The sequence below is a fragment of the Hyperoodon ampullatus genome (assembly GCF_949752795.1).
Source record: "Hyperoodon ampullatus genome assembly, chromosome: 14".
Lineage (NCBI taxonomy): Eukaryota > Metazoa > Chordata > Mammalia > Artiodactyla > Ziphiidae > Hyperoodon > Hyperoodon ampullatus.
The window spans coordinates 11,538,533-11,566,428 of record NC_136927.1 but is presented as its reverse complement, the minus strand read 5'-3'; the positions used below and the strand labels follow the sequence as shown (position 1 = coordinate 11,566,428).

The 27,896-nt window shown below is 50.7% G+C and overlaps 2 protein-coding genes across 2 annotated transcripts in view; one reads left to right on the top strand and one right to left on the bottom strand.

Annotated features, from left to right (window-relative positions):
- The window catches only part of SLX4IP (SLX4 interacting protein), a gene marked incomplete at both ends in the record, with an annotated part of 79,429 nt that extends 76,468 nt beyond the window's left edge, over positions 1-2,961 (top strand). The window contains 2 exon segments of the mRNA XM_079718961.1: positions 627-753; positions 2,758-2,961. Coding sequence (XP_079575087.1) covers positions 627-753; positions 2,758-2,961 — 331 coding nt within the window.
- Positions 2,962-8,802: 5,841 nt separating this feature from the next.
- Positions 8,803-27,896, bottom strand: part of JAG1 (jagged canonical Notch ligand 1) — a gene marked incomplete at both ends in the record, with an annotated part of 33,077 nt that continues 13,983 nt past the window's right edge. The window contains 23 exons of the mRNA XM_079719996.1: positions 8,803-9,260; positions 10,023-10,173; positions 10,351-10,482; positions 10,696-10,929; positions 11,014-11,123; positions 11,770-11,883; positions 12,985-13,070; positions 13,532-13,559; positions 14,047-14,163; positions 14,303-14,416; positions 14,500-14,613; positions 15,109-15,222; positions 15,689-15,853; positions 16,661-16,811; positions 17,210-17,383; positions 17,719-17,765; positions 18,182-18,295; positions 18,882-18,995; positions 20,376-20,489; positions 20,924-21,043; positions 21,280-21,410; positions 25,260-25,320; positions 27,026-27,280. Of these exons, the coding sequence (XP_079576122.1) occupies positions 8,803-9,260; positions 10,023-10,173; positions 10,351-10,482; positions 10,696-10,929; positions 11,014-11,123; positions 11,770-11,883; positions 12,985-13,070; positions 13,532-13,559; positions 14,047-14,163; positions 14,303-14,416; positions 14,500-14,613; positions 15,109-15,222; positions 15,689-15,853; positions 16,661-16,811; positions 17,210-17,383; positions 17,719-17,765; positions 18,182-18,295; positions 18,882-18,995; positions 20,376-20,489; positions 20,924-21,043; positions 21,280-21,410; positions 25,260-25,320; positions 27,026-27,280 (3,218 nt within the window). The remainder of the gene's footprint in view (positions 9,261-10,022; positions 10,174-10,350; positions 10,483-10,695; positions 10,930-11,013; positions 11,124-11,769; positions 11,884-12,984; positions 13,071-13,531; positions 13,560-14,046; positions 14,164-14,302; positions 14,417-14,499; positions 14,614-15,108; positions 15,223-15,688; positions 15,854-16,660; positions 16,812-17,209; positions 17,384-17,718; positions 17,766-18,181; positions 18,296-18,881; positions 18,996-20,375; positions 20,490-20,923; positions 21,044-21,279; positions 21,411-25,259; positions 25,321-27,025; positions 27,281-27,896) is intronic.

Here is a 27,896-nt window from a genome sequence, read left to right as displayed (position 1 = left end):
CCCTTTCAGTGCAGAGGAGATGGTCACAGCTCAGTGAGGGCAGCCAGGGAAGGAATATCCCTATAGGGAAAGGCATTACAAAGTGATTCTGAGACGTCCAGCCCACTGAAAGCATCAGCAAGAAAACAGGAGTCAGACATTATCACGTTTCATGAGGAGAGAAAACTGGCCCAAGACTGTGTGTCCTGGAGTCCTCCAAGGCCAGGCACCTGAGCTTACCTTGTTTGGCCTTAATTTTTTAAAACAGTGAAGAGGATGGATATGGAAGAACTGTGTTCTATTAGTATCATTTAGAGGCTATAGCAAGTCATCTACATTCTCAGACCACACACTGTTGTAGAATTTAATTGGGCACCAAGATTTTTTGTGATCCTGTAGTTCATTCTTGTCTTAAATGAGCTTTTCTATCTGCAACACTGGTAGCAGGCATTGAATTGATCCAGGAAAAAGTCCACGATTTATATAGTCAGAATCAAATACGGTATAGCACCCACACCAGACACAGCCTGGTGCCACCCCCTTTACAAGAGGCCTGCATTGGTTTACTATTGCTGCGTAACAAATTACCACAAACTAGCAGCTTCAAACAACACATAGGTATTATCTCGGTTCCTGACACCTTTTAGCTGGCTCCTCCGCTTTGGGTCTCAGAAGGCTGGAATCAAGATGTCAGCTGGGCTGTGTCCTCATCTGGAGGCTCAACTAGTGAAAGGCCCACTTCCAGGCTCCTTTGGGTTGTTGGCAGCTGTGAGAGTAAGAGCCCTGGGGTCCTGCTGGTGGTTGGCCGGGGGGGTTGCTCAGCATCTCCTGCTGTTCTCAGGACCTTGCCACATGCCTACCCCTCCATCTCAGTAATGGAGAAACCCCTTGTGCTGAATCTCTTTCATATTTTGAATCTCTCTGACTTCTCCTTCTGTGACCAGCCTGAGAAAACTCCCTGCTTTTAAAGCTCCTGTGATTAGGTCAGCCCTACTGGGATAATCTCCATATTTTGAGGCTAACTGAATTTGGGACTTTAATTAGGTCTGAAAAATCCCTTCACAGTAGGACTTAGATTAGGGTTTGGTCAAAGAACCAGGAACCAGGAGTCTTTGGGAGCCATCTACCACCAGATCCAGCAGCCCTTGGCTCTTCTCTGACAGGGGCCCAGTTCAATGGTGAGAGCGGAGGCTGTCACTGAAATCTAGCTGGATTCCTTCATCTTTTAATGGACTCTCTGGTCTCACGGGATGCTAAGAGAAATACCGAGAGCAGCGTTCTTTCTTCCTGTGGCCCTTTTTCATGAATACTAACAGTGGCACACATTTCTTATCACCATCTCACAGATGGGGAAGCTGAGGCACGGAGAATTTTGGAAACTTTCCCCGAGTTGGTAAGTGGCAGAGCCTAGAATCCAGGCCTGTCCAAACCCAAAGCCCAGAAATTGCTGTGTGCGCCTAACGCCGCCCCAGAAATTGCTGTGTGCGCCTAACGCCGCCCAGGCAGAAAATACTAACGCCAGGAGTTGGGATGGAATAGCTGCAGGGGAATCAAGGAAATGCGGCTTCAGAGTGCAGGCCCCTGACGGCTCAGTGCTCAGCCTGGCCCTGTGCCCGAGAAGGTGAAAGTGACAAGCCCAGTTGGAGGCAGGGCACCCAGGAGGAGATGTTTGGGCCTTTCTATCTATTTAAATTGAACTATAGTTGACTTATAATATTGTGTTAGTTTCAGGTGTACAGCTTCAGATGCTTTTCCATTATAGGTTATTACAAGATATTGAATATAGTTCCCTGTGCTATACAGTCAATCCTTGTTGTTTATCTATTTTATATATAGTGGTATGTTTCTTTTAATCGTATACTCCTAATTTATCCCTCCCTCTTCCCTTTCGCCTTTAGTAACCATACGTTTCTTTTCTATGTCTGTGAGTCTGTTTTGCAAATAAGTTGACTTGTATTATTGTTTTTAGATTTCACATATAAGTGATACCATATGATATTTGTCTTTCTCTGTCTGACTTCACTTAGTATGATAATCTCTAGATCCATCCATGTTGCTGCAAATGACAATATTTCATTCTTTTTTTGTGGCTGAGTAATATTCCATTGCATATATATATATACCACATCTGCTTTATCCATTCATCTGTTGTTGGACACTTAGGTTGCTTCCATGTCTTGGATGTTGTGAATAGCGCTGCTATGAACATTTGGGTGCATGTATCTTTTCGAATTAGAGTTTTCATCTTTTTCAGATGTACGCCCAGGAGTAAGATTGCTGGACCATATGGTTAGCTCTATTTTTAGTTTTTTAAGGAACCTCCAGACTGTTTTCCATAGTGGCTGCATCAATTTACATTCTGCTCAGGGCCTCTTTTGTTGAGTGTTGGACGAGAACGCACAGGAAGCAAATGCAGAGATACCGGCCTTGGGTGCTGGGAGAGCAGAGGGGGTGGGGCCTGACTCGCCCCTTCCACTCCCTTTCCTTCACATCTCAGCCACCATGTCCTTAGTTTTGTGCAAAACTGTAGCTGTTTCACATTTGTGCTCTTCCTTTCTGTTTTGTGCCTTGGATTCTTTCAAAAACACTTCCAAAAACCATCCCTGCCAAGCCAGAGAGCCCCGTGAGGGTATCTGATTGTCCGTGTCCTGAACTTGGAGGGTTGACATTTCTGTCCCCAGGATGGAGTTTTCCCAAATTGGTCGGCGCTGGTGCCTCAGCGCATAGGAAACTTTAGCATACTACGCCTAATTCTGGCCTCCCCAACATGACAAACAGGTTAGAGATGTGGGACCCGCTCCCATCCCTCCTCAGCGGGTGGGGAGAGCACAGGTGTTGGTGGAGGAGGCAGAGTGGCCCACGGGCGGTTCCAGGAACTCCCAGGTGCGTCTGTGCCAGCCCCGCTGCATCCCGTCATGGCGTGGCTGCACCCTGTCGTGGCGTGGCATCACGTTCAACCGCCTTGGCTTTTCATCTTTGTAGCTGCTCAGGGGATTTTTGCTCCATAACCTGGACGTAGCCTGCCCAGGAGGCAAGCGTGGTTAGGGGGTGTGAGAGGAGGCCTGTTGTAATTGCAAATCACCTGACACTGGTCGGCACCCTCCCAACTGCCTCAGACATGGAGAGTGTCGTGATCATCCTGAAAACCCCTGTGGAAGGGTGTGCACGTCTGTGCAACGCACAGGAGTAGGATGTAGGGGGCTGTCACTTGCTTTCCTTTCTGAGCCTCTTTTCCTGCGATTCATCTTCTAATTCTATGAAGCAGAAACGAAAAAGGACATGTGAAGCTGCCCAAGAACAAGGAAATCACCTCCGAAGGGATACGTCTTCATCTACCTTTGGTTTGGAAAATATCTGTTGCTCACGGATTTATAAAGATGTCACTTTCTAGGCAAAGTCCAGAGGAGGCACAGCTCAGATCAACGCCACTGTCTTTACAGCAGCTTCCTGCGGCCTCCCTTTTTGTTAATTGCTGATCTTCCAATTCTTTACCTTTGAAAATCACATCAAGGGCAGGATCTGGACATAAACCTGGCAAATCCCCAGAAGACGCAGAAAACGCAGCAGCCCAGCTAGCAGGAGCCCCAGGTTCTAGTCCTGGCTGTCGCGAACTCTGTGTGGCCTGGGACAGGTCCCTGATCCTCTCTAGGCCTCAGCTTCCCCTTCTGGGAAAGTAAGGAGGGGTGGATCCTTTCACTGGTAAGGTCACCGATCGCATTAATACCCGGGCGAGTCTCCAATGAAGGCTTTTCAACTGCACATTTCTCCAAAAGGATGAAGTAAAGCAGCTTTTCACTCTTCAGGTGCAAAACAGAGCCGGGGGCCAACCCGTCTGGGTGCTGAGTAGTCATTAGGAAGCCAGCTGCTAACTTGTGTTCCCCTGGGGATCGTGGAGGAGCCCCACTGTCCCTGCCAGGAGAGCATCTCTGAAACAAAGCTGTTACTTTCGTGTTGCTGGCATCTGCTTTTGCTCTCGGAGTAATTCGACCCTTGGGTGCCCTGATGTGGACAGTTGCGGTGGGGGGGAGGTGGCGGGACGCCGCGGCGGGGAGGCCTCGATTTAAGGTTCTCATTGGGTTTAAGAGCCTTTACTCTCCAAGTTAATTTCCCCAACTTTCATATCACAGGTTAATACTGGGCCCGTGCATAATGGTACAGAATTTAAGACTTGTAAAAGCTGCCTGGGACTTGAAAGAAACACACTGTAAGCCAGGAGGCTGTGCCTGGCATGTGGGAGCAAGTGACACAGGTAGAATTCATGTCCAAAGCCAGGGAGCCGCACCCTCGTGACACGGTCGCAGAGGGTGCCATGCAGGTGTGCAGGCCCGTCTGTGCCAGGCAGCGGTACCCACAGCCCCTACGAGCATCACTTGCCCTTACTTTTAACCACCATCAGAAGGCAGTTGTTCACAAAGGGAAATTCGTTATTCTTAATAGACCCAGGACTATCTCACGGACTTAAAAGTACTTAAAGTGACACAACACGATTGCCCTAATGGTTTCTAAACTTTGTTTTTAAGACTTCTGGGGCCAGAACCCCACAGAACGGCCTTGGGGCACCCTTCCACCTCTGATGACCAAGCTGTCTGTTGGCATAGTTGGAGCCTGACATAGCCCGAGCCGGCATGTTTAGCTGCTTGTGGGATGGAAAAAAAAAATGTTAAGAAAAATAATTGTTGTTTTTGCAAACTATCTATTTAAAAACAGAACCTCAGGAAGCAGATTTCTGTTTCAATGCTCAGATGAATCAGAGTTGACAAAGTATAAATACACATTAGCAGGAGGAGACTTCCCATAACCCAGTACTTGTGTGTCTTCCCAGCCCGGGAACCTCTGAACTCCTGTGTCTCATTCCCAGTAGAGGCAAGAAAGAAAGCCGCCGTCGAAGCGGAAACTTTGCTGGAACTTTGCTCAGCCCAAGTTGCAAACCTCTGCAGGCCGCTGGGACTTTTTTTTTTTTTCTTTAAAGGTAACTGGTTTTTAGCCGCACACTTGCTCACTTTGGGGTCGACAGGTGTATGCCGTTCAGAAATGTGGGAAACCCACAATCTGTTTCCTTGGGCTCTTTGCTACCTAAGAAATATTACCAAATAAGTTAACTTTGACTCACTGACCCCCTCAGATCAGCCAGTAAAATGAAGCTCTTACACCACAACTTGTTCAAGGGGCGGTGTCGTTAATTTACTTAAAAATGATGTCAGGTGGCAATTGAGCAACAAACCAGCTTCCAGAATACTTAATTCAGTTTAACAAGGAGGAAAAACCTTGTAATTAATGGAAGAGCTTGTACTTTAGTACTTTAGTGAAGCTGTTCTCAAAGTTTGCTGTACCTAAACCAGGGAGGATTGGGGGAGGAGGGGACAGCTTGTTGAAAATACAGGTTTCCAGGCCCCGCTTATGAATCATGGGCCAGGCCTGGGACTCTGCATTTAAGAGAACCCCCCACCCCAGCTTACAAGTTCCGCTTCTGCTCATCACCCAGTCTCACTGGGCTTTTACTCAAGATATACCCCCCTCTTCTAACTCCGCATTACATAAGTCTAGAATCCCAGGACAGTGTCCCATCCTAAAGCAACCAACTTTGAGCTGATGCTTTCCCGGAGTTTCATGGTATATATATGTTCTAATGCTGGAGTTCTAGTTAGCCATGTTTCTGGACGGAAAATTCTTCCTTTTCCAGGGCCTGCTTACAGAGGGCACAGAACATTCCCAGGGGATGGGGAATGTTCGAAGTCCCTTCTTTTGCACATTCCTGCCCCCAGGATAACCAGGGCCTGGAGAGAGGGGACCACTGCCCTTAACGCCCAAGGTGGTGGCTTTGAGCCCTGTCCCGATGAGACCATCTCAGCCTTCCCACTACCCAGCGTGTCCTGCATAGAAGGCTCCTTAAAATAACAATCACAAGCTCACTTCCCTCCTGGAATAAAGAATTGCAGAGGCTCATTAAACTTTTTTCTTGGCACACAAGCCTTTGGCAACTACCCAGGGAATTCTGGGTCCTGCAGAATCCAAGTTTACAAACCACCAGGGCAAGGTAGCATTTGAACTCAGACTGTCCTGCTCGTCAGGTCTGTACCGGGAAGGCACTGCTCCCTCCCTCTGACCCGGCCCCCGCAGAGCAGTGATACAGGGGCCGTTCCAGGACAGGGGGACATCGTGGAAACCCAGACCCGTCACAGTCCAGGTCCTTCGCGCTCCCTCCCCAAGCCAAAACTCTGTCCCGGACTGATTTCCCTGATGGCCTCCGCTCGTGCACAAGGAACCAGGGACACTTCAACCCGCCATCCATTCTTAACCAAGATGTCCATCGGGACACACCTCCTAGCCTGGTAAAAAGAGAAGCTTCCCAAGAATGAAGAAAGATAAACATCCCCGTAGCTTTTCCTCCACTCAGTTTGTCACTCCAGCTGGAGTTATACTATGAAGACTGGAGGTGGGTGACAGCCTGGGTGTCACAGCTCCGAGGAGGATAAGCTATAGCTTCCTAACCAGAGGAGGGAACTCCTGGCAGCTCCTCAAAGCTGCTGGAAGCCGTCCACGTGCCTGTCACTGGTGGTTCATCCCTGAGTGCCGAGATGCCAGAGGCAAAGCTTCCCCCACTCCACCCCGCCCCGCCGTGTGGGGCAGGCTTGTTGGCCTCTGGCCCCAGCAGCCACGAGCAACCACCACAGCTCACCTGCTCTTTACAGGTAGGAGCAGCCCGGCTCTGGCACCCCAAGGGTGCACAGGAGGCCAGCCACTCGCGCACTCCCTAGGAGCAAGGTGGTGAGGGGCAGGAGGACCCTCACCCCAGAAGCCTGTAGCCACCACCTCCTGCGGAGACCAGCCCAGAGGCACAAGGTGCACAAAAGCCACAAGGGTGTGGTCTGCATTGACGGCAGGACATCCACATTCATCCAAACAGCCAGGGGAAAAATAAAAAGAGAAGGCATCCAGTGTCCCTCCTAACCCCCCAGCACCAATTCCAAGCTATTTAAAACCCTTTTACTGCGGTGGGCGTTCCCCGCAAGTGCTCAAAACAATTCAGTCCACACTGCAGGCCGTTAATCCAGTGGTGTTTATTCAAGCAGTATTCACACTTGCTGTCGAATAACAAGGGCACCTAGGCCCCCAAGACGGGGCTCACAGCTCCAGCTTCACAGCAGCCCCTCGGGGTTTCGAGCATGTTATGGCTGAAAAGGCTCTCCGTTCTTGAGGGGGGCCCCTGTCAAGCACAGCCTACTTCTCACACCCCGGTCACCAGGACAGGCCCAGGGCGGTGGCAAAGGCACAAGGCAGAGCCAGGCAGAACTACGTAAGCTCAGAAGAGGCCACACGGGTCCGTGTTTTCGTACAAAAAAATTTAATAAATATGACTTTTCAAAATGTATTGCCAGGAACAACACATCAAAGATGTATGTTTATGTTCGTATAACGCTAAGAGGACAATACAAAGGACCTTCACGGTCTGAACGGTGAACCAACGAAATCAGTTTTTAATAAGTCTTTTTGATCTTAAATTTCGTCATAGCATTTTGATTTCCTCACTTAAGGCAGGCAGTGGACTCTGGCAAATCTAAACAGTGACCTTTCCGGACATTTTACGGTTCAAGTATTCAACTAGCTTATGAGAATACTCCCTAAATGCAGTAGATAACAACAAAAAATCAAATCTACAAGTGGTTCAGTCTTACATTACGAATGGTGAAAAGAAATCAGAATTTACAAGATAAGATTGGTGTGCTTCCAACTTCACACAATTAATTTGATATCTTTAATGAGCTTCAACCACTCACGTTTTGGCTACGTTTAGTCATAGCTCAGCTTGTTCCCTTAAACTGCTCGGTAGCAGATCACCTGCCTGTCTCTTTCAAGTCTAAAGCAAAAAACAAAAAAAAACAAAAAAACAAACAAAAAAAAACCTTGTTCTAGACTAACTCTCAAACTGCCTCAGTCGGGGTTTTAAACATCTGACGTCGTACGAAAAAAAAAAAAAAAAAAAAAAAAAAACTCCACCAGTATTCCAGGCACAGAAGGCCATCCTATTGTCTTAAAATAAACTATTTTCAAACACCTTAATTTTGGCTTATAGGCAACACGTAATAAGAAAATAAGGTCAAAAAAATAAAGCCATACGCTTACAACGCTATCAAAAACCTTCGATTCTAAACACGTACATATAAATAAAAAGGAATGATGTCTTAAGGCTCTTGATTATTAAGTTAATAAATCAAATATACACAGTGATTAATAAAAAAGAATTATTTACAGAACTATACAAAATTCTACTTTTGACACATTTTTCCTCTTTAAATTCTTCATTTTACCAGCAACTGCTGACATCAAAGTCCCCCTCCCCCAACAACAAAATACAATAAAAAAAATAAATAATAAACTCATTTGTGATAGTTGCTGTGGTTCTGAGCTGCAAAGGCACTTTTCAAATACAGAACTACTTGGACGTCATCATAAAACCAATATACAAAAACAACTCAAGAGTCAATAAATATAAATAAAAACTATGATCCTAAGACTGCATCACCATCGGGACATCTGGCAGAAGTGGAGGCTGGAGGCCTCGGGGGACCGGGTGTTCTCCTGGGAGCCTGATCCGACAGGTGCGGGGGCTCCGGGGCCTCGGGGCCTGGTGTTTGCATAGCTGTGCGATGCAGTGCTGCCCAGCCAACCACAGAAACTACCATTGCCAGTGTAAGCCAGCTTGTCAGAACTTAAATTAACACAGGGATTCTACGTCAAGGACAGCCTGGGACCGGAACGCGACAGGACAGACATCTGGAGAAGCTTCAGGAACCCCGGGCGCCCTCAGACTCCGCCCGCCGTCTGCTATACGATGTACTCCATGCGGTTCAGGCTCTGCGCGCTCTCCAGGTCTCTGTTGTCCTGTTTGTTTGTCCAGTTCGGGTGTTTGGCCGGCGTGCCGTGGGGGGACTTCTCCTCTCTGTCGACCAGCGTGTACGTGGCCTGCCTGGCGAAGCGGGCTTTCTGCTGGTGCTTGTCCATGTCGTCCTCTTCCACCTCCGAGTTGTGTGTCCTTATTTTGGACATTTTGGAGTTCTTGTTCTCGTAGTCCTTGATGGGGACCGTGTTGGCCCCGTGCTTCTCAATGGGGTTCTTGATCTGGTTCAGCTGCTCCCGTACGTTGTTGGTGGTGCTCTCCTCAGAGGCCGAGCGCGCGTGGCTGCCGGGCTTCCGCCGCTTGCGCACGCACCAGTAGAAGGCGGTCACCAGGCAGCAGACCCAGGCCACGGTCAGGACCGAGCTCAGCAGGGGCACCAGGAAATCTGCAAGGCAGGGGCACCCCCGTGAGCCCCGCGCCCACGGCTCCCCTGTCCTTGGTCCCTATGAGGGCGCATGGGGACGGGTCCCTTTCCCAACCACACATCATCACCTCCCAGCATCCCTGGAGAGACCAGGCCGAGCAGCAGCCCATAGAGGCTCCCGCCTGGGTGTGGAGCAGTATCTGGGCCGGTCACGGGGAGTCTGGCTACTTAGGCAGCTCATTAGAGGAGCCGGTTTCCAGAACCATCAGAAAGAGGGTCCCGGCATGGACGGTTCAAATGCCCCCAGTGGTCCTGCGCCCGGCAAGTCGCTTCACTAGAACGGTGATACTTGGGGCATCCACGGGGGACTCTGGACATCCTGCAGGGCCATCGAGCCATCTATCAAACCCGTGTCTCAGTGCTTAGGACGGGCTGTCCCCCGATACCGGAGCACAGGACAGGCTCCACACAGACACGCGCTCAAGGCACAGCCATGCTCTTCCCGGGACCCAGAGACAATGCGTGCCTGGAAGGGCGCCCGCCTGCCGGAGCACAGCTTGCAGGCAGGGGAACAAGTCAGGGCCGCCTCTGCCCTTTGCCATGTGACCTTGGTCACGTCAGCCGGCCTCTGTTTTCTCAGTTAAAAATGGGGGGTCCTTGAGTAGGGAACCGTCAAGTAACTCCCCACCCTGGCGGTTTTACTGGATGCCGGTTGTGTTGGTCTTATTGATGAGATGGACGTGACAGTCCTCACAGAAAGGGACCACTGCCCCCACCACCTACCTGTTCTGTTCTTCAGAGGACGCCTCTGAACTCTCACTTCCGCAACGGCGGCGATCAGTGAGCTGTTCCCTTCACGTTTACTAACAAGATCTATAATTTTGTCGGTGATTTCCTTGATTGGGTTTCCATCATCCCGGATGTCTTCAGCAGACTGGAAAAGGAAGACTCATCAGACCGGAGGATCAGGGACACTCCACAGTCACCTTTATTCAAAATTATCTGACCACACGTGTATGTCAATGTATCTGCTTATCTGGACACTGGCTAAGTGAAGTTTCTGAGCTACTTGGCAATCAAACAACTAAGCGTGCATGGGTCTCATACTCACAATGGCCACGTGTATTTCATTGTTTGCAGAAGGGGAAGGCTCGCAAGCTATGTAGATTGAATATTCAGCAGAAACATTCTTCAGAATATTCAAATTCCGCAATTCGCTGCAAATATGCTCTGTGGTGAGACCCTAGAACGAGATTTTTAAATCCACACACATGTAAAAGAGCGGAAGGAAAAAAGGCTGCTGTTTGCTTGAAAGCGAAGCTATGTTCAGAAGCTGAGCTCTGGTGTAAGACAAGAATCTAGGCTGAGGAGGAGGAGATCCGAGCTCGTGACGCCCCTGCTTTAGGGCAAAAGCAGACACACCCCACCTCTCCAAAGCCAGCAAGGTGTTCCGTACCGGCGACATCATCTCCTTGTTGAAGGTGAACGTGATGTTGGCACAGTTGTCCTGGTAGTAGGGGTCGGAGGCACACTTGGTCTTCACGGGCTGGAGGCTGGAGGACCGGCACTCACCCACACCAGTGCAGGGGCGCACGAAGCACTGGGCGTCCAGGATGGGGATGCAGCTCTGCCCACTGGGGCACTCGCTGTGCCCTTTGTGCAGCGAGCAAGGGCGGGGGCCACACCACACCTGCAGAGACAGAGTAGAGCTCAGGAGACGCTCGCTCGTTGGCAGTTCCAGAACCAGAACGCCGGCGGCTGGGGCCACGCCTACCTTCGAGCAGGCGATCCTCCCGTCCAGGCACTGGCAGGTGTTGCAGTCATCGTCCCACTTGGCCCCATCAGGTATCACGCTCCCCACGGTGATGCAAGATCTCCCTGAAACTGAGGTGGAGACTCGTGAGTGGGAGGAGCTGCCTTTTCTGGAGACGGTTCTCCTGATACTTCACTCCCTGCCCGTCGGGAAGTGATTACACCTGTTGCCCCTTGTCCCATGACAACACAGTTGCTCCCACGATGGGCAAGCGTCCCTCCCTCCCCGGTGGCCTTTGCACCCGGCCACGTGACCGGCTTTGGTCAGTGCAGTGCGTTGGGATGCGATGTGAGCAGAGTCTCTCCCAGGTGGGCTTGGCCCCTTGAGAGCCTGCTGTTTGCCGGGAAAAGGACATGCCCTGGATACAGTGCTGGTCCAAGGAGGATGGGGTGGCACACAGACCTGGGCACCCAAGCCGAGGCATCCATCGCTCTGCTTGCGCCCTTGTGCCCACGAGCAACACCAATACTTGTCGTACGCATGGAGATCGGGGATGGTTGTCACACAGCATAGTTGTGGCAACAGCTGGCTAAAACCAACAGCTACCCTGTTCTCACGGGACCCCCCCTCAGGTTTTCCCTTCCCCGTGGTCCCAAGTGGCTGTCCCCTCCGTGTTCTCTCCCTGAGCACAGTGTCCACTCACGAACAGTCAAAACAGTGACTGCAGTGCCCGCTCAGCCCGCAGGACACACGGGCAGCTGGGTCCGGCCCACGTACCTTCCTGGCATTTAGCACCACTGTGCCCTGGGGGGCAGACACACCGGTACCCATTGATCTCATCCACACAGGTTGCCCCGAAGGCACAAGGTGAAGACTGGCATTCGTTGATGTCTAGGAAAAATGGAGTTCGAGCTTAGGCCCCAGTGGGAGGCAGCAACGTTTTTCTAAGTTTTTACTGACAAAACGTACAGATAAGCTTTCTGAGTATAAGCTTAACTCATTTTCATCACATGACCAGCACCCAAATAAAGAAACAGATCATCAGTACTCCCAAAGTCTCCAGTCACTGCCCCGCAAGGATCACCGCTAGCCTGATTTCTAACAGCTGAGAATCATATGGGGAAGCAGCAATTTTTAACTGAGGTTCCTTTTTCTCTGATAGTACAATTTAGAACAAGGGCCAGCAAAGATCTTGAAAAGGGTCAGCTAGTAAGTATTTTAGGCTTTGCAGGCCATGTAGTCTCCGTCATGACTGCTCAACTCTGTTGCAGCATGAAAGCAGCCCTAGACAGTACATCAACAAGGGTGTGGCTGTGTGTCAATAAAACTTTATTTTGGCCCCCAGGCCATAATTTGCCGACTCCTGATTCAGAAACATGAAACAGATACACAGTTCCCCCACCTAGCAGTTCTTGAAGTCCCAGACTTGGGGACCTCAAGGACCAGTAAAACTTTAAATACTTTAGGGACAAGAACACAAAGAAGTACAACTAATCTATCACCTTTTTTGGCAAAAGAAACGGCATGTAAACAAAGTAGGGAAAAGGCTCAAAATAAAGAATAAACTGTGAACTTCCTGAAAAACTGCACTGCCTGCCTCCATTTTGTTTAATCATTTCACCGGGGCCTGATCAAGCCCCGGAAACCGCAGCCCCAGTGCCCCTTCTGTGGCCTTAGCTCAGTCCCCCACCAGCATGGCTGTGGCAACGTCCGCTTGCCCATTATTTCATGTTAGTCACGGGGACAGGCACACTCTTTCCTTAGGACCTCAGAGTAGATTAATCACCAAATTCTGTGGCTGACGCTCTCACCCCTAGAGCAAGGAGGGCTGTGTCCCCCAGGGAGGGGCCGGCCAGGGCCATCTTAATCCCAGCTGGAGGCAGGAGATTACTTGTCAAGGCTACTTAGAACCATGGCCATAATTATTTTAAAGATGAAAACTCTCAGGCTGAGGGTTTGGAGTGGGGAGACCCAGTCGGAGGTGGTCCTTACTTATCCTGCAGTCGGGCCCAGCGAAGCCGGGGGCGCACTCACAGCGGTACCAGTTCTCTCCATCCACGCACGTGCCACTGTTGTAACTAGGAAAGCAAAGACCCCTCGGTCACCACCAGTCCACCACTCCCCCTGCCAGTTCAAAGGTAGCCATGCCAGTTACGATCAGCGGCTCTCACCCCTGCTCACACGCACCACTGCCTGGGAGCTTTAAAAATACTGATGCCTGGGTCTCACCCCCAGAGAGTCTAATATCACAGGTCTCGGTTGCAGCCCAGGCACTGGAACTTATAAATGCTCCCCGGATAATTCTCGCGTGTAGCCAAGGTTGAGAATCACTGCTCTAAATGAGGACACAACCTGACTAATTAAAGTGTGGTCCACGGACCAGCAGGATCGGCATTGCCTGGGAGCTTGTCAGAGAGGAGAAATGTGCAGCAGCTCCCAGACTTCCTGCATCTGAACCTGCACTTTAAACAAGGTCCCCGGGAGATGCCCACACGTGTCACAGCCAACAAGTGCCAGCTTAAAAGGTGGCCATGCTTACCAGGGATGAGGACTGCAGTCATTGGTATCTGCAAAGTAAAAACAAGACAACTTAACAGAGAGGCCTTCTTAGCCCTAAGTAAAAACACCAGTGATTTCCACAATACCCAGAGGATAAAGCTGTCGTTAACACCGGCAGAAGGAGCTTAAGACCTCTGCTCAATTGGAAGCAGGCCCACACCACACTTGATCCCGTTCACCGTGGGACACATGTACACAGGAAGAGGCCCTGGGTGGGGTGGGCAGGGCGTGTGAGAATGGATGGAGACAGGCTGCTGGTCAGACCAGAGCTGGGAACCACGACGCCATCTGTCTCCACTTATCTCCTCGGCGACTTTCTCATGCCCAGGTCAGGGCTGCATCCCATCAAGTCATTAGAACAGACCCAGGTGACGCAGAAGCAGACATCAAACGGCTCTGCTGCTGGTTTCCATTGCCAGTCCCTGGGGGTGTCAGGATGGACTCCTGCAGCCCTCAGAGAGTTCAAGGTGGCAAGTGGGGGCGGGAAACACTCACTCTGCGTACAGATGGGCCCCTCCCAGCCTTCTTTGCAGACACACGTGAAGGACTCGCCATTGACCACACAGGTGCCCCCATTGTGGCAGGGGTTAGGCAGGCAGCTACTGTTTCGGGCTACGAGACAAGAGCAGACAAGGCCACCCTCCCTGAGGATCCAGCGACAGTCTGGAGGGGCAGAAACCAGGTCCCAGGAAACAGTCACAGGCTCACAGGCCCACGGCCCCTGTGAAGCCCAGGGAGGGCAGAAAGGTACCTATGTTACAGGTCGTTCCTTCCCAGCCTCCGGGACACATGCACTTGAAAGCGTCCCCCTCGTCATAGCAGGTGCCACCATTGTTGCACGTAGCCTCGTCACACTGGCTGTCACCTGGAGGAGAAGATCCCGGCGTGAGCCCCTGGCCAGCCCTGCTCACGGAAGACAGGGCAGGATCCCAGCCGGCCACCACTTACGTGAGTGGCAGGTCTTGCCTTTCCACCCATTTTTACAGTCGCAGTAAAAGTCGTTGACCAGGTCGCGACACGAGCCCCCGTTGTGGCAGGGGTTCTGGCTGCAGTCGTTAATATCTGCAATCAGAGGAGACAGCCGGCTGAAGACGCTCCCAGGCCCATCCACACCCCGCGACGCCTGAGGACTGCATCTCTCCACCCCCAGCCCCTGCTTTCCACGCCCAGTTCAAAACCAGCAGAGACACCCGGGGGCTTAAACACGGTCACCCTTTCCCAGGAATAAAGGAGCCCCCAACAGGCCACGGAAGTTAAAGTCAAGATGGGCAGAAATGACAACCCAAACAGAAAGATGATCACTTTGCCTGCAAGCGGGGATATCTATCATCCTAATTACAGGGTCTAATTCTATAAGCTCCTCCGCAGAAGTTCCTTCCCGCTGGCTGGCGTCAGCATCAACACAGGCAAAGAGGACACAGGCCATGCCGTCCCAGGGCAGGAACTGTCGGGGTCTCACTCCCAGATATTTCCACGAAGAAGAACGGCTTCCCATGTGGATTCTGTCCTGCCCACACCCCCCAGAGCTGTCTGTCCCCAAAGGACCCCTGAACTCACTGGTCTCACAGTAGGCGCCCTCCCAGCCACCACTGCAGATACACTTGTAGGAGTTGACACCATCGATGCAAGTGCCACCATTTTTACAGGGGTTGCTCTCACAGTCGTTAATATCTGTGAAAGGAAAAACAGGTAAACGAAGGAAAAGTAATGCCACCGCCAAGCACTGTTCTATGGGTTTCCCTGCCCCTCCTGAGAAAATACACTGGGCACCTCAACATTTAACTCCGTCAGGACTGTTTCTGAATCCGGTGGGCAGTTTTATCAAGCAGGAGCCTCCAGAGAGCACCCCGTCCCTTTTATTTAATGTCCTCACACTAAGCTACTTGGCGAGAGTGGGGAGGAAACTCCTAGGGAAAGCGGACCACCCGATCTAGTAAGGTTCCAGAACATTCTAAAATAAACGTGCTGAAGACTTAAGAGGCGTCAGTGATCTCGTAAGTTAAACATGACCTCAGTCTTAGATTGTAGATGGTAAACCTGGACTGGTCTCTCCTGAAATGATTCCAGATGCCCCCCAGCTGGGCCGGGGCAGGGTTTGGGGGACCTCGGCCCGTTCCCCGAGGATGTGGGGTCTTACTTTCATGGCAGTACGTTCCAGTGAAGCCTTTGTTACAGTCACAGGTGAATTTGCCTCCCGACTGACTCTTGCACTTCCCGTGGGGACCGCAGACGTTAGAGGAAATGTAGCGCACCCCTTCAGGCGTGTCATTGGAGGCCATGGCCACCGTGCAGCTGTCAATCACTGCGAGACAGACGTGGGGTCAGATCCCCGCCAGGGACCCGAAGACCTGGTGTTCCTGAGCCCAGGACCCACGCCACACCTGCTCTCCTGGAGCCAGGCACCTTAGCCAGGCTAATGAGGGTAAGAAGCCAGCACCTCAGGGGCCAAGACTGGCAACGTGCCGTGTCATGAAGTGACAGGCAAAGCCGAGACCCCAGGCGGAGAGTTTTTTTTTTTTTTAGGCGTTTTCTCCCTATGGAGCCAGGAGCCCACGTGTCTGCAGGCCCTGTTCATCCTCCCTCTACTGATACATCTACCGAATTTGCTGGAAGCTGGCTAAGGAGGAGGAACAGCCTTTCCCTCGATGTAAGGGCACTTACAGCTGCAGGACAAACTTAACAGAACCTGGAAGCCTGAGCCATCTCACACAGCAGCCACAGGCAGCCATTTAAGTTTAAGTGAATGAAAAGTAAGTAAATCAGGGCCTCTAGTTGCCCTGGTCATACACTAAACGCTCCGGGCCACACGTGTCCCGAGACTACTGTACCTGACGGTGCAGATATCACCATGGCAGAAAGTTCTACTGGCAGAGGTGCCCTGAGGAATCCATCTCGGCCTTGCATATCAGCGTCCCCCAGAATGGGGATGCTAAATGAATTCCCTTCTCTGCCCTGGGCTACCTGCAGGTATGGTCCCCCCGAACTGGTGGGCCTGAATAGGTTGTTTCCACGTGTTCTGGCTTCCCTCCGAGTGTCACGGGGCGGTGACAAAGGGGCAGAGGGCAGCAGCCTTGAAGACAAGCCAGAAGCCTGGCGGGGAGGGAGGTACCTTCACAGGGGGTGGTGCGGCAGTGGTCTTTAAGGTGGGAGCAGTTCTTGCCTTCATAGTCCTCGGGACACTTGCAGAAATAGTCGCTGGCACGGTTGTAGCACTGGGCACCGTTCTGGCAGGGATTGGGCTCGCAATAATCGATGTCCAGCTGCGAGGACCAGGGGCAGGGGAGGGGGACACAAAGTAAAACAAAGGCGTGATTATGACTCCTCCGGGGCAGCGGCCACTGGAATTTGACCCTTCCGTCTGCTTCTGTTAGAAGAACACCCAGCATGATTTACGGTCGTGTCCTAGCGACTGTCCAGGTACGCATTTGAGACAACAGGGCAGAACGAGAGAGTGCTGGGTCTGGGATGAAACGGACAAAGAGAAATCGACAGGCTACCGGACAACGGGAAGAAAATCACTCATCTCCCTCCTTCCACGGCGTGTGTCTAGCAGAGATCCCTAGTCAATAGGAGGCTCCAGACAGTGTCGGGAATGGGAAGGGAGTGGGGGGAGACTGCCTGTGAAAACTTGGCCATCGGACGCTCTAGCTCGGCTCACCTGACAGAGGTTTCCAGAGAAACCAGTGGGACACAGACACTGGAATCTGTTGATTTCGTTCTGACAGTGACCCCCGTTGAGACAGGGGTTGCTGGCACACTCATCGATGTCTGTCTCACAGTGATCGCCTGCATAGCCAGGTGGACAGATACAGCGATAACCATTAACCAAATCCTGGAGGGAGGAGAAGGAGGGTGAGAAACACATGCTTTTTTTCTAGGTGCTCCACAAACACAGGGCTTCAGTGGTTCAGCGTGACTGCTGCGCTTCAGCTGATTCACTGAAAGAGATGCCAAACCTCTCCAAATGTGAGAGAGGAATTTCTATGTGCATGCCTTCAAGATGACTCCCGGGAGGCTGGGGTAACATGAGCCTGAGTGAAACTTCCAGAGACTCACTTTTCACCTGCATTTTAAAATCGCTCAGGGACAGAGCTTTCCCAGGGTCACATAAATCTTAAGGCTTGTTGTCAATCACTAAGGTTTTGATATAAGCAAAGATTTACATACCCGACAGGAGGCGTCATTCTGACATTGGCCGAGGCAGTCATTAATATCTAAAAAATAAACAAGTCACCGTATTGGAGGGGCAATTTACATTGAAATTGGGCTTAACTGAAAAGCCTTCTCTGCTCAGGACAGATAAAAACCTCCAATCAGATTTCTTGTGTGCGGCTTGTGAAATAAGGTGATTGGTGGGAACACTCCTTAGTTCTTCCAGACTGAGGTACTGAAACTTCACATCATTGTTTCAGCCACCTTATCAGAGTACAGCCGTGTTTTTACCAGCTAATGAGCCTGATAACGTGTATGTTTTCATTTCTGTGCCCATCACTCCCTCTCCAAAAACATTCCCTCTATAAGGTTCTCCTTCCACTACTCAAGTCTTAGACCTGGAGCCTGAGTACGGCTGGCAAACGCCTTCAACACCCCAGTTTCATGAAAATCAAAATTGAAACAGTCTCACACTCACTTATGTCACAATTCTGACCCATCCAGCCCGGGAGGCAATCACAGTAGTAGCTGGCAATCAGATTCTTACAGGATTTGGCATTTACACAAGGTTTGGCCTCGCATTCATTTGCATCTGAAAAACAGAGAGGATGAACAGTCAGAAATGGGGTCCTACCCCACCTCCCCCCTCAAAAAAAACCCACCATACCAATAGTTTGTCTGAAACGAGACATTTTAATAAGCTAGCTAAATAAGAGATACTACTTTGAACATCTGAACCGTCTCCCCTAGCCATGCTCCAGTAAGGAATGCTAATTGATAACATTCCAGCTGCTGTTAACAACTAGCCCCCGACAGGACAGCAGAAAGCCACTAGGCACTTCTGTGCAAAACCCAGCGCAGCCTAGTTGCTGGGATTTAATAGTGGCAAAAAAGAATGCAGACAGCTCATTCCTCATGAGATCATCCCCGTTTGGAACCCAGCTGAACACTCCTCGGACAGACGATTGACATGGTTCAAGGAATCCCACGACTTTCCCACAGGGCCTCAAAGAGCCAGGCCATTTGCATGCGAGTTATTTCTTCCAGGCCCGCTGGCTGGACCCCTAGATAATAAATGACTTCTCGGTACGATGGCACGCAAACTTGCACCGCTGGCCACATGCACATCTCCCTTAATCGCTCGGATCAAGCCAGGCCCGGTGCAGGAATTCTCTTACCTAACTGGCACGTTTTGCCCGTCCACTGGGGCGGGCACACGCACTTAAATCCGTTAACCAAGTCCTGGCAGGTGCCCCCGTGGGAACAGTTATTTGGAGAACAGTCATCAATGTCTGCTCGACAAAAAGAGGAGAGGGTTGGCAATTTAATCTCAATCCATTTGACAATTAGATAATTTAATACCACCCCTCACATGAGGGGCCTTCACTTAAGAGCCAGACACCTGCTGCAAGTGACTGCTACGATGACGATAAGGCCTGATTTTAGCTTTAAATCCCCCACTGGCCCAGTTCATTTAATCCGCAACCTGAGCGGGCGGGAGACCAGCTGGATCCCCGGAGCATCAGCCCTGGGTAACTCAGGACATCTCTCTCTGCCTACCCTTTATTTTTAAAGAAAAGTTTCATCATGGCACAGAGGTAACTAAGGAGAGGTAAGGAAAAATAACTTCTTCGCTGGTGAAGAAAAAATCATATTCTTGTTTACTCACAGACTTTTCCCAAAATCACATGCCTGGAGTGCCCAACCTCCCCCTTCTGCACTAGACTCCCGAGGCCTCTTAGCGATTCATCTCCTGCCCGTGTAGGAGGTGCCAGGCTCTCCTCATGAACCTGCTCACCGAGCCTTCCCTCCCCTAGGAGATGGGAATTGCTACTCTCCCGTTTAAACAGGGCACAGGTTGGCAGTGACCACAGTCCCACCATGGTGACAGGTGGCGGGGCCATGGTGCCAGCCCAGGTGATCCAACCCCGGAACCCAGCTCCTTAACCGTGCTGCATGCTGTTCTCAGGGGGCTGATGACCGTGGACCTCGGGCCTGGCTGCACCTCTGAAATCCAGGAGCTTGTGTGTGTTTTGTTTTTTGTTTTTGCTGCGCTGCATGGCATGTGGGAGGCTAGTTCCCCGACCGGGGATCGAACCTGCGTCCCCTGCACTGGAAGCTCGGAGTCCTAACTGTTGCACCACCAGGGAAGTCCCCAGGAGCCTGTGGAAGGCACGAACTCCCCAATTCCAAAGGAAAACCGTAGGACCCAGAGACCTGTACTGGGAAGCACTGGGGTAGTCCTTGTGTGCGGCCAAGTCCCGCAGCCACTGTCACTCTGTAGCCCTGGGTCCCTCTTTCAAAATTTGTCCCCACCATGAAATTCAGTAGTGACGACCTCCCCCGCAGGCATCCTCTGTACAGCTTCGAGGAGAATAACCGTGATTCAGTTCAGAGGAGGCACAAGTCCAGGGAGAAAGACGCAGCTACCCCACGAGCGAGTTTCTTCCAGTCAGAGATGCATGTGCTAACTTAGCGGGGTGCCTTAGGATGGGGATGCCAGGAGACTTCCAAGGGCAGAGGCCGGAAGCTCAGGCCAGCCTCCCCACCAGACCCCCTCCCACCGAGACAGACCCATCACTGAGACGGACGTGGGACCCACAACCCTGTATCTTGACACAATACCCCCCTCCCCCCGCCAAGAAAGGACACAGGCCAAAACGCAGACTTACTTGTGGAGCACGTGGGGCCGGTCCAGCCCGGAGAACACTCACACTCAAACCCCAGGGAGGTCTCCTTGCAGCTGCCTCTGTTGTGGCAGGGATCAGAGAGGCAGGCGTGTTCCGCTGTGGACACCAGCACAGCAGTCAGCAAGGGGCACCCACCGAGAGGCTACCTAACTCTCCCCGGCAACCAAATCCCACACCTGGGCCACCAGCTCCAGCTCCTTTCAAGAAATCAAAGCAGGTGTGGGACGTAACCCCACTGTGTCTGGGGCGGAAAGGAAGTCATCTTTCTTGCTAAGCTCTCCGGCCCCATTTCTCCAAGCTTCTGACCTGAGAGCTGGGTCACTGCCCTGTACACGCCGCCCCCGATGCAATCAGCAGCACCCAAACCACCTGAGCAACTAGACAGAGGTTTCAAAGACCCACGGAACAGCTGGGAGGACAGGTCTTAACGTTGGAGGATATTTTCATCTTTTTACGAGTCCCTAAGGGTATTTAAGCTGAGTGTACAGAAAAATTAGACAAAGGGATCTCACTGTGCCTGGACCACTTACCAATTTCACAGTTGGGTCCTGAGTACCCCTCGGGGCATGAACACTGATATTTGTCAGGCCCCGTGTTGCTACAAGTTCCCCCGTTGAGACACGGCTGGTGGGTCCCGCAGTAGTTGAGATCTGCCAAAAAGACCCCAAAGAAGTCACTCAAAGACCAGAAACACTGTGTTCCTAGACCCATTCCTCTTTTAAAAACTAAAACCGAGGGAAACTGACCCAGATTCACAGGGTTAAAGGCAAATTCAAACAGATTTAGAATAAAAGCCCCTGCAAATAAAAATAAATGAAAGTACAAACCAAATCACCCACACCCCACCCCCAACCTCCAGCTCCGCCCAGGCCCTCCCCAGACATACCTTTGTCGCAGAGCTGGCCACCCCAGTTGGTCTCACAGAGGCACTGCCAGGGCTCGTTACAGGTGCCGTGGACGCACCCTGGGTGTGGGATGCACTTGTCACAGTACAGGCCCTGCCAGCCATACTGGCACCTGGGGACACACAGCAAACCCTGCTTCACCCTTTAGAACTTGCAGGGAGATCGGAGCCAGAAAAACTCAAGGATGCAAAGCCCAGGCTTGCTGTTTCTGGTGACAGGATGGTAGACTGTCAAGGTCTGTCCGGGGGTTCCCTCTAAGCAAACATTTTCCCAGTTGGACTGAGGTCCCCTCCCAGGCGACTCCCAACAAAAGGAGGGCTGTTTGGGGAGAGGCCAGCACTGGGCTGCCCTCCACAAAGCCCCTCTCTCTTCTCAGGCTCCCCCATGAGCCCAGGGTGGAGGCTTGGAATAAATCAACCCCTGGGGGGAAGGAAAGGGCTCTCCCTGCAGTGACAACAATAGCCATGTGAAAGCCTCTGCAGACGCAGCCCTTTGGGCAAGTTTTACACAGCAGCTCGGCTGGGCTGTGTCTCAGCAGCAAGTCAGGACCCCAGCACACAAAAATGCACCAAGACACCAAGTGCGGCAGGAAACTGCCTCCCAAGGAGGCTCCCTGAACTCAGACAACGAGGGAGAAGGGCACACTTCCTTGGAGAGATGGGGTAGGATCTCCGGACCCATTTCTGCAGGGAGGACGAGGAAAGCAACAGCGCTTGGAACCATTTCCGTACATGATTTATGACCCGCCGCCCTCGTGGCTACTTAGGCTAATTTATTTTATAGTTATTTCTCACTTTGCACACACACACAAAAAGTCAACTTGGTTTATCTCATATTGGGGAAGGGAGTCGAGTTTCCTTTATAAGCGCCTCATTAATCGGACTCTTTAGAGGCCAAATGGTGCCTTTGATCCCCAAACAAAAACACAAACATACACCTTCACCTGGGGCAGGGGCTCAACTACTCTCCCCTCAAGTTTCAAGCCCTCTGAAACTCTAACTGCCTTCTCAGAAATCAAGCTCTAGCAAACAGGAGCTGGTCTCGGGGCACGGGGGCCAGCCCACAGTGGAGTGAAGGTGGGGTGAGCCAGAAACAGCGACCAGCAAATATTTCCATGACGGGACCCGGGAAAGCCATGGTCAGAATCGCCTCCCCCGCAAAGAAGGAAAGGCTTTCTGCGTCCAGAGAGCTGGAGGTGGGCTAAAAATCCTTGTCATGGGAAAATTACAGGGATCCAGCTAATCGCTAATCATCCACGGCCCGGCCGAGAGTCAACTCAGCCCCTGAGAATTCTGACTCACCACTTCCTAACTTCTAAAAGCAAGCCATCCACGCCCCAATACAAAGAACCACCAGGCTGTGTGGTTTAAAAATCAGACAGAGGATTCTGGTTTATCTAAAACGAAACTCTGGTCTAAAGGACAAGGCACTGTTAAAGGAGTAAAATAAGAACAAAGTAAATCCTCTGGTAGAAGTGTTTTTAAAAAGTGGACACTCAAGTTAGCGGGAGGTCACGGGGATGCCTTTGGTAAAAGACTGATGTTCTTAGTTTGAAAGGTAGATATTAAGAAGGAACGGATTGGGAAATAGCATTATTCCATTATTCGTAGTCTTTCCCTCATTCCCTTCCAGATGAAGGATCAGGACACCTCTTCAATTTGCTTGATAAAAGGAATAAGAGGCAGCTGAGGACCCGCCTCAGCTCTTAATTAGCAAGAGCTGGATACCCAAGCATAAGAAAGGAACCACAAGAGGCCCTGGATGACTTCAAAAGAAAACAAATAAAAATACTGACCCTAAAAGAGGCATCCACAAGGTTATCCCAGTTTAATAATATATGATTAAGGTTCTCATGAGAAATTGAAGTGACTTTCCTCATAGGATGATTCATAACTGAGTCTGATATTATTGGCAGGCTCGCAATAAAGCAAGACTGTGCACCCAGAAAAAGGGATTCCAGGTCGACCTGGGAGCAAGAGAAGCAGTAAAGTTTTCTCACGTGGGGGAAAAAACAAGACAAAACACACCTCTGTAATACACGATCCAAAGGACAACTTACAGGTAACTTGCCATCAGCTATTTCTGGAGCGGGACGCAACCAGAACTTCCTTGGCGAGAAGGTTCTGTTTTGATTTTTCTTTCAAGGGAAGGAGAAGGAGATGGTCTGGGAGACCATGCAAATGATGTGTGGGAAAGTCACACCTTAAGTAAATAAGGGCCTGCGAGTCCAGGCAGGGAGTGGGAGGGAGACTTCGAAAGAGAAAGGCCTAAACTCTGGAAACAAAGCCTGCTGTTCTGGCTGGGAGGGCCCTCCCCAGGCAGCAGTGTGTTTATTCTGATGACAGGAGCAGAAATCGAGGTCGCCCTCGGCTGATACTCATCTGAGCTGAGCACCCGCGTGCTGAGCACGGAGCGGGCGCAGCAGAGTCCCTGAGAGCACGGCTGATCTGACTCTCGGGAACAACCTTCACAAAGAAGCGCCTGCCCCCAAGCTTGACAGTAACGCTGTTAAATACCACAGTCTGCTGCCACCAGCGATGGGGGTCCGCAGGCGAAGCCCTTCAGTCTTGCAGAAAGTAAACTTATCTTTCTGAAGGGCAGGAAGAGACAATGTCAGGCCAGCCTGGTTTTGTTTTACTTCCAGCTGCCTTGATTCCCACCTTCAGCTTCAAGCCCCAGAGCTCAGAGCTCCCCGCTGCATGGGAGGGGCGCTGCGGTGGCGGGTGCACAAAGGTACGGAGGACCACAGGGGTCTTCAGGATTTTCGGATCGGCAAAATCCTGTGGCTGTGCTCAGCCTGTCGAAATGCAGATTTCTGGGCCCAGCCTAGGGACTGGGGTTCCGTGGGTGTGGGGTGGCACCCAGCAACCTGCATTTCCACATGTCCCTGGTTAACTCAGGGAATGACACTCTGAGTACTGAGGTTTGGGGGCAGTGAATCCCAAAGTACGGTCCCCCCCACCAGCAAGAGCAGCACTGCTGGGGGCTTGTTAGAAATGCAGAGACTTGAGTCCACCCCAAGCTATGGAATCAGGATCTGCGTCATCACTAGAGCCCCAGGTAACGTCAGTTTGAGATGCACTGGTTTAGACTAAGGATTCGTAAGCTTCCCTGGGCTCAAACTGGGGTAGCTCTGGGGGAAAACGTGACAGGCCCAAAGGAACCATTGAGTGTCACGTTAAATCTGCTAATCCTTCAGATTTGGGAGGAGAGTAAAGTGGGCGATCATGTCAAAATGCCACAGACACCAACAGTATTTCCTGAAACAAGCCTTTCCCAGATTGGCATGATGTACATTTCAAGAAGCTCCAAAACCTGTAATCGGGAAGCCGTGGGGGAGGTCTCCATTTGGCTTCTTGCATTGTCCAGGACCATAAAAGAACAGACTTCAAAGGCCAGCAGCAAAAGTCTACATTCATCAGGCTCAACTGACAAGATTCCAGCGCAGCCATTAACCTCTCAGCACCGGCCAGGCTCCCGCCTGCAAAGGGGCCAGGAGATTGTCCTAATCCCATTCTAAAGAATGCTCCACTTTCCCCTATTGATGGGAAAAGTGGGGGAGGGCTGGGAGACAGAAAACCAGGCGGGGGCTGGGGGGTGGAGGAGGAGAGAGACCGCCGCAAAAACCAAACCCACAGCCCTCCATCTAGTCCATTAGCACTTTAAGGGGAAGATTATAAAAACGAGTTATCAATTTACAGAACCGTTAATACATGAAGTCACTGACTATGCCCAGAAGAGTTTTTTTTTTCCCCCCCAAGAGAAAAGCGTGTGCATTTCACTGGACAGCTGGTATAATTTAATAAGCTTCGGATGTGCCTACTTGAAAAAAAAATTTTTTTTTTTTTTTGGTAACGCTTTCTTGTCCTCCAAAGTAAAAGAGGCGTATTCACAATAAAGTCAGTCCTCCTCTTGTATTAAAGGGATCATTATTAGGAAAAAAATGAGTTTAGTTGTTTACCTGCAGTCACCTGGGAGTTTGCAAGACCCATGCTTGGGGCTGCAGCCCTGCCGGCAAATAGCTGTAAAAAAACAAAAAACAAAAAACACAGAAGGATGTGTCAGCACACTGCCAGTTTCTTGCACTGTCACCATCATGAGAATGGCCTTGTCCATTAAGCCAACAAAATCCACTATTTTAAGAGATCTCGTATCAAGCCCACGGTAAGGAGAGGAAGACGGGAGGTGCCCCAAGAACAAACCCAGCTTTAAACTTCAAGGCCATGCTAGCAGAGCCTCAAACATGATAGCATTTGGGGACAAAATGCAGGCAAGCAGGTGAGGCAAGGGGAGGTTTACGGAGTCTCTGAACAATAGCTGCGCTGCTCCCGGTCAATTCCCACCCTCGCCAAAAGCAGAAAGGAGGTCTAATCCTTCCTCAACTCTGTCATCTTCCCCACTCTGTACCCCAGCTTCCTCAGAACCCTCTGACCAAATGCCTGGTATCTCAAAAATCCCATGGGACTCACAAAGCCAACCAGGCCGGCTTCACTTGGCAGGCTAATCCACGGGCCAGATCTGGTGGTACTTTTGTTTTTTTTGTTTTTTGTTTTTTTTTGCAAAGTATCCACACAAAACCATTCTGCTTCCTTTACTGAAAAAAGTTTTTGAACAGACATTAAAAAATAGTAGGCAGATACTTTTTAAGTAATTGTTACTGATTTTTAGGATACCAACTATTTAAAATATGTTTTATCAATCCTTTCATTTGGATCCCAGAAAGGCCATCCTTTTCACTCTTGTCTCTAATTATTTAAGAAAGCAATATTGCCCAGGAGACCTGCAAATTCCTCTCTTTGCCTTACCCTTCAGTCACAGTTCAAAAATTCGTTTTTCAACTTGAGTTTATCTTAAAGGAATTTACCAAATTATGTGAACTAAGCAGAGTGCGTTAATGTTCGTGAGGGCCTATTACATGGTTGACTAGAATTATACACCAGTTTGCTATGAATTAGAAGCTTTGTAAAGGTAAAGACCACAGATGATTCTGTGAACATCTGTGAATATGTGATAACTCCCTGTATTCCAATAGACGGGGCTGGGACAGTAGACAGGAGGTCTGGAAGTTTATCCCACTGTGGAGGCGTTCAGTTCACCACTCGCCCTCAATACCACGGCCCCCAGAGATGCCCAGTGAAAGCTGCCGTAAGCTGCCGTAAGGCCACCCTGAGCCAAGGGCTGTCATTTTTCACAAGCTGTTCAGACATTGGCTGGGCTAACCCAGTCCACCTGGCATCTGTTTCGCGTTGGATGCCTTAAAACGCAGAGCCTGAGAAGGGGGGTCGGGTACAGAGAAAGAGGTAGAGGGCAGCAGATGGGCAGGGCAAGAAGCTGAGCAAGAACGTGGTCTCAGCAGGAGCCTGGCCTCAGCCTGATCCCAGGGGAAACTCCGGAGTGTGAACTGTAGCCCAGGGTTAACGCAAAGGGGGCTGTGGCCTTCTTACGCCCATGTCAGCCATTCACAGACTGTGAGCTGGCGGGACGGGGCGTGGAGTGGCACCTGTTTGGCCAAGGACAATGCTCCAGAGAAGGAGATGTTGTTAGCAGCCAATGCTCAAAGCATCTGGGGGATGGGGTACCAACAGCATCTTCGTGCTTCAGGCCTAGAAAACAGCCCAAATCTCACCATACCCAAGAAAGCCACCTGATGGCAGGGGGGTGAGAACATGACACCCAAAGTGACAGCCATCAGGAGCTGGTTAACCCACCAGGCACGCCCACACACACCTTTGTTACATTCAGGGCCCATCCAGCCTTCCATGCACGTTTTGTTGCCATTCTGGTCGCAGGCATAGTGGCCAAAGAAGTCGTCTCTGGGTCGGCAGAACTTATTGCAGCCGAAGCCATAGTAATAGTCATCACAGGTCACGCGGATCTGATACTCAAAGTGGGCAACCCCCGTGTTCTGCTTCAGCGTCTGCCACTGCCGGCTGGGGTTGATCATGCCTGAGTGAGAAGCCTTTTCAATAATGCTGTCGGGTTCTAGAGGCAAAAAAAAAAAAAAAAAAAAAGGATTAATCACACCAACATTCACATCAGATATCAGAGCTTTCTCCCCCGACCATTTTGACGCCCTTTAATAACAACAAATGCACACGGCACAAAATTCAAACAACACAAAAGGGCAAAAAATGAGCCATTCATCTCCCTCCCCATCATACATTTACCCTTTTTACTGGGCATGTAGTATTTCTTCGTCTGGAAATAAAGTGAAATCATTTACCTAGTTCCCAACATGTGCACTGAGGTTGTTTTGGCCTTTGGCTATTAAGCAAAGCCACAGGGAACATCCTTGAACATATTTACCTGTATGTGGTTCTAGAAGAAAGAAATATCCCAGAAATGAAAGTGCTGGATCGAAGAAGACACACACAACCAACACACTTCCGCCCAGAAAACCCAAACCACCAGGAACAAAAGCCCCATCTGTCTGCCCTCCCACCAGCAAAGGAAACTGTTTCCCAACAGCAGTGCCAACACTGCGTTATCAGACTTTCTGATTTAATGGGTATTTAATTAAGTGATGGTGAGCACCCTTTTGACAAAACCATGTGTATAGGCTCCTCTGAACTTCAATCTGTTTCTCTCCTTTGCCAAC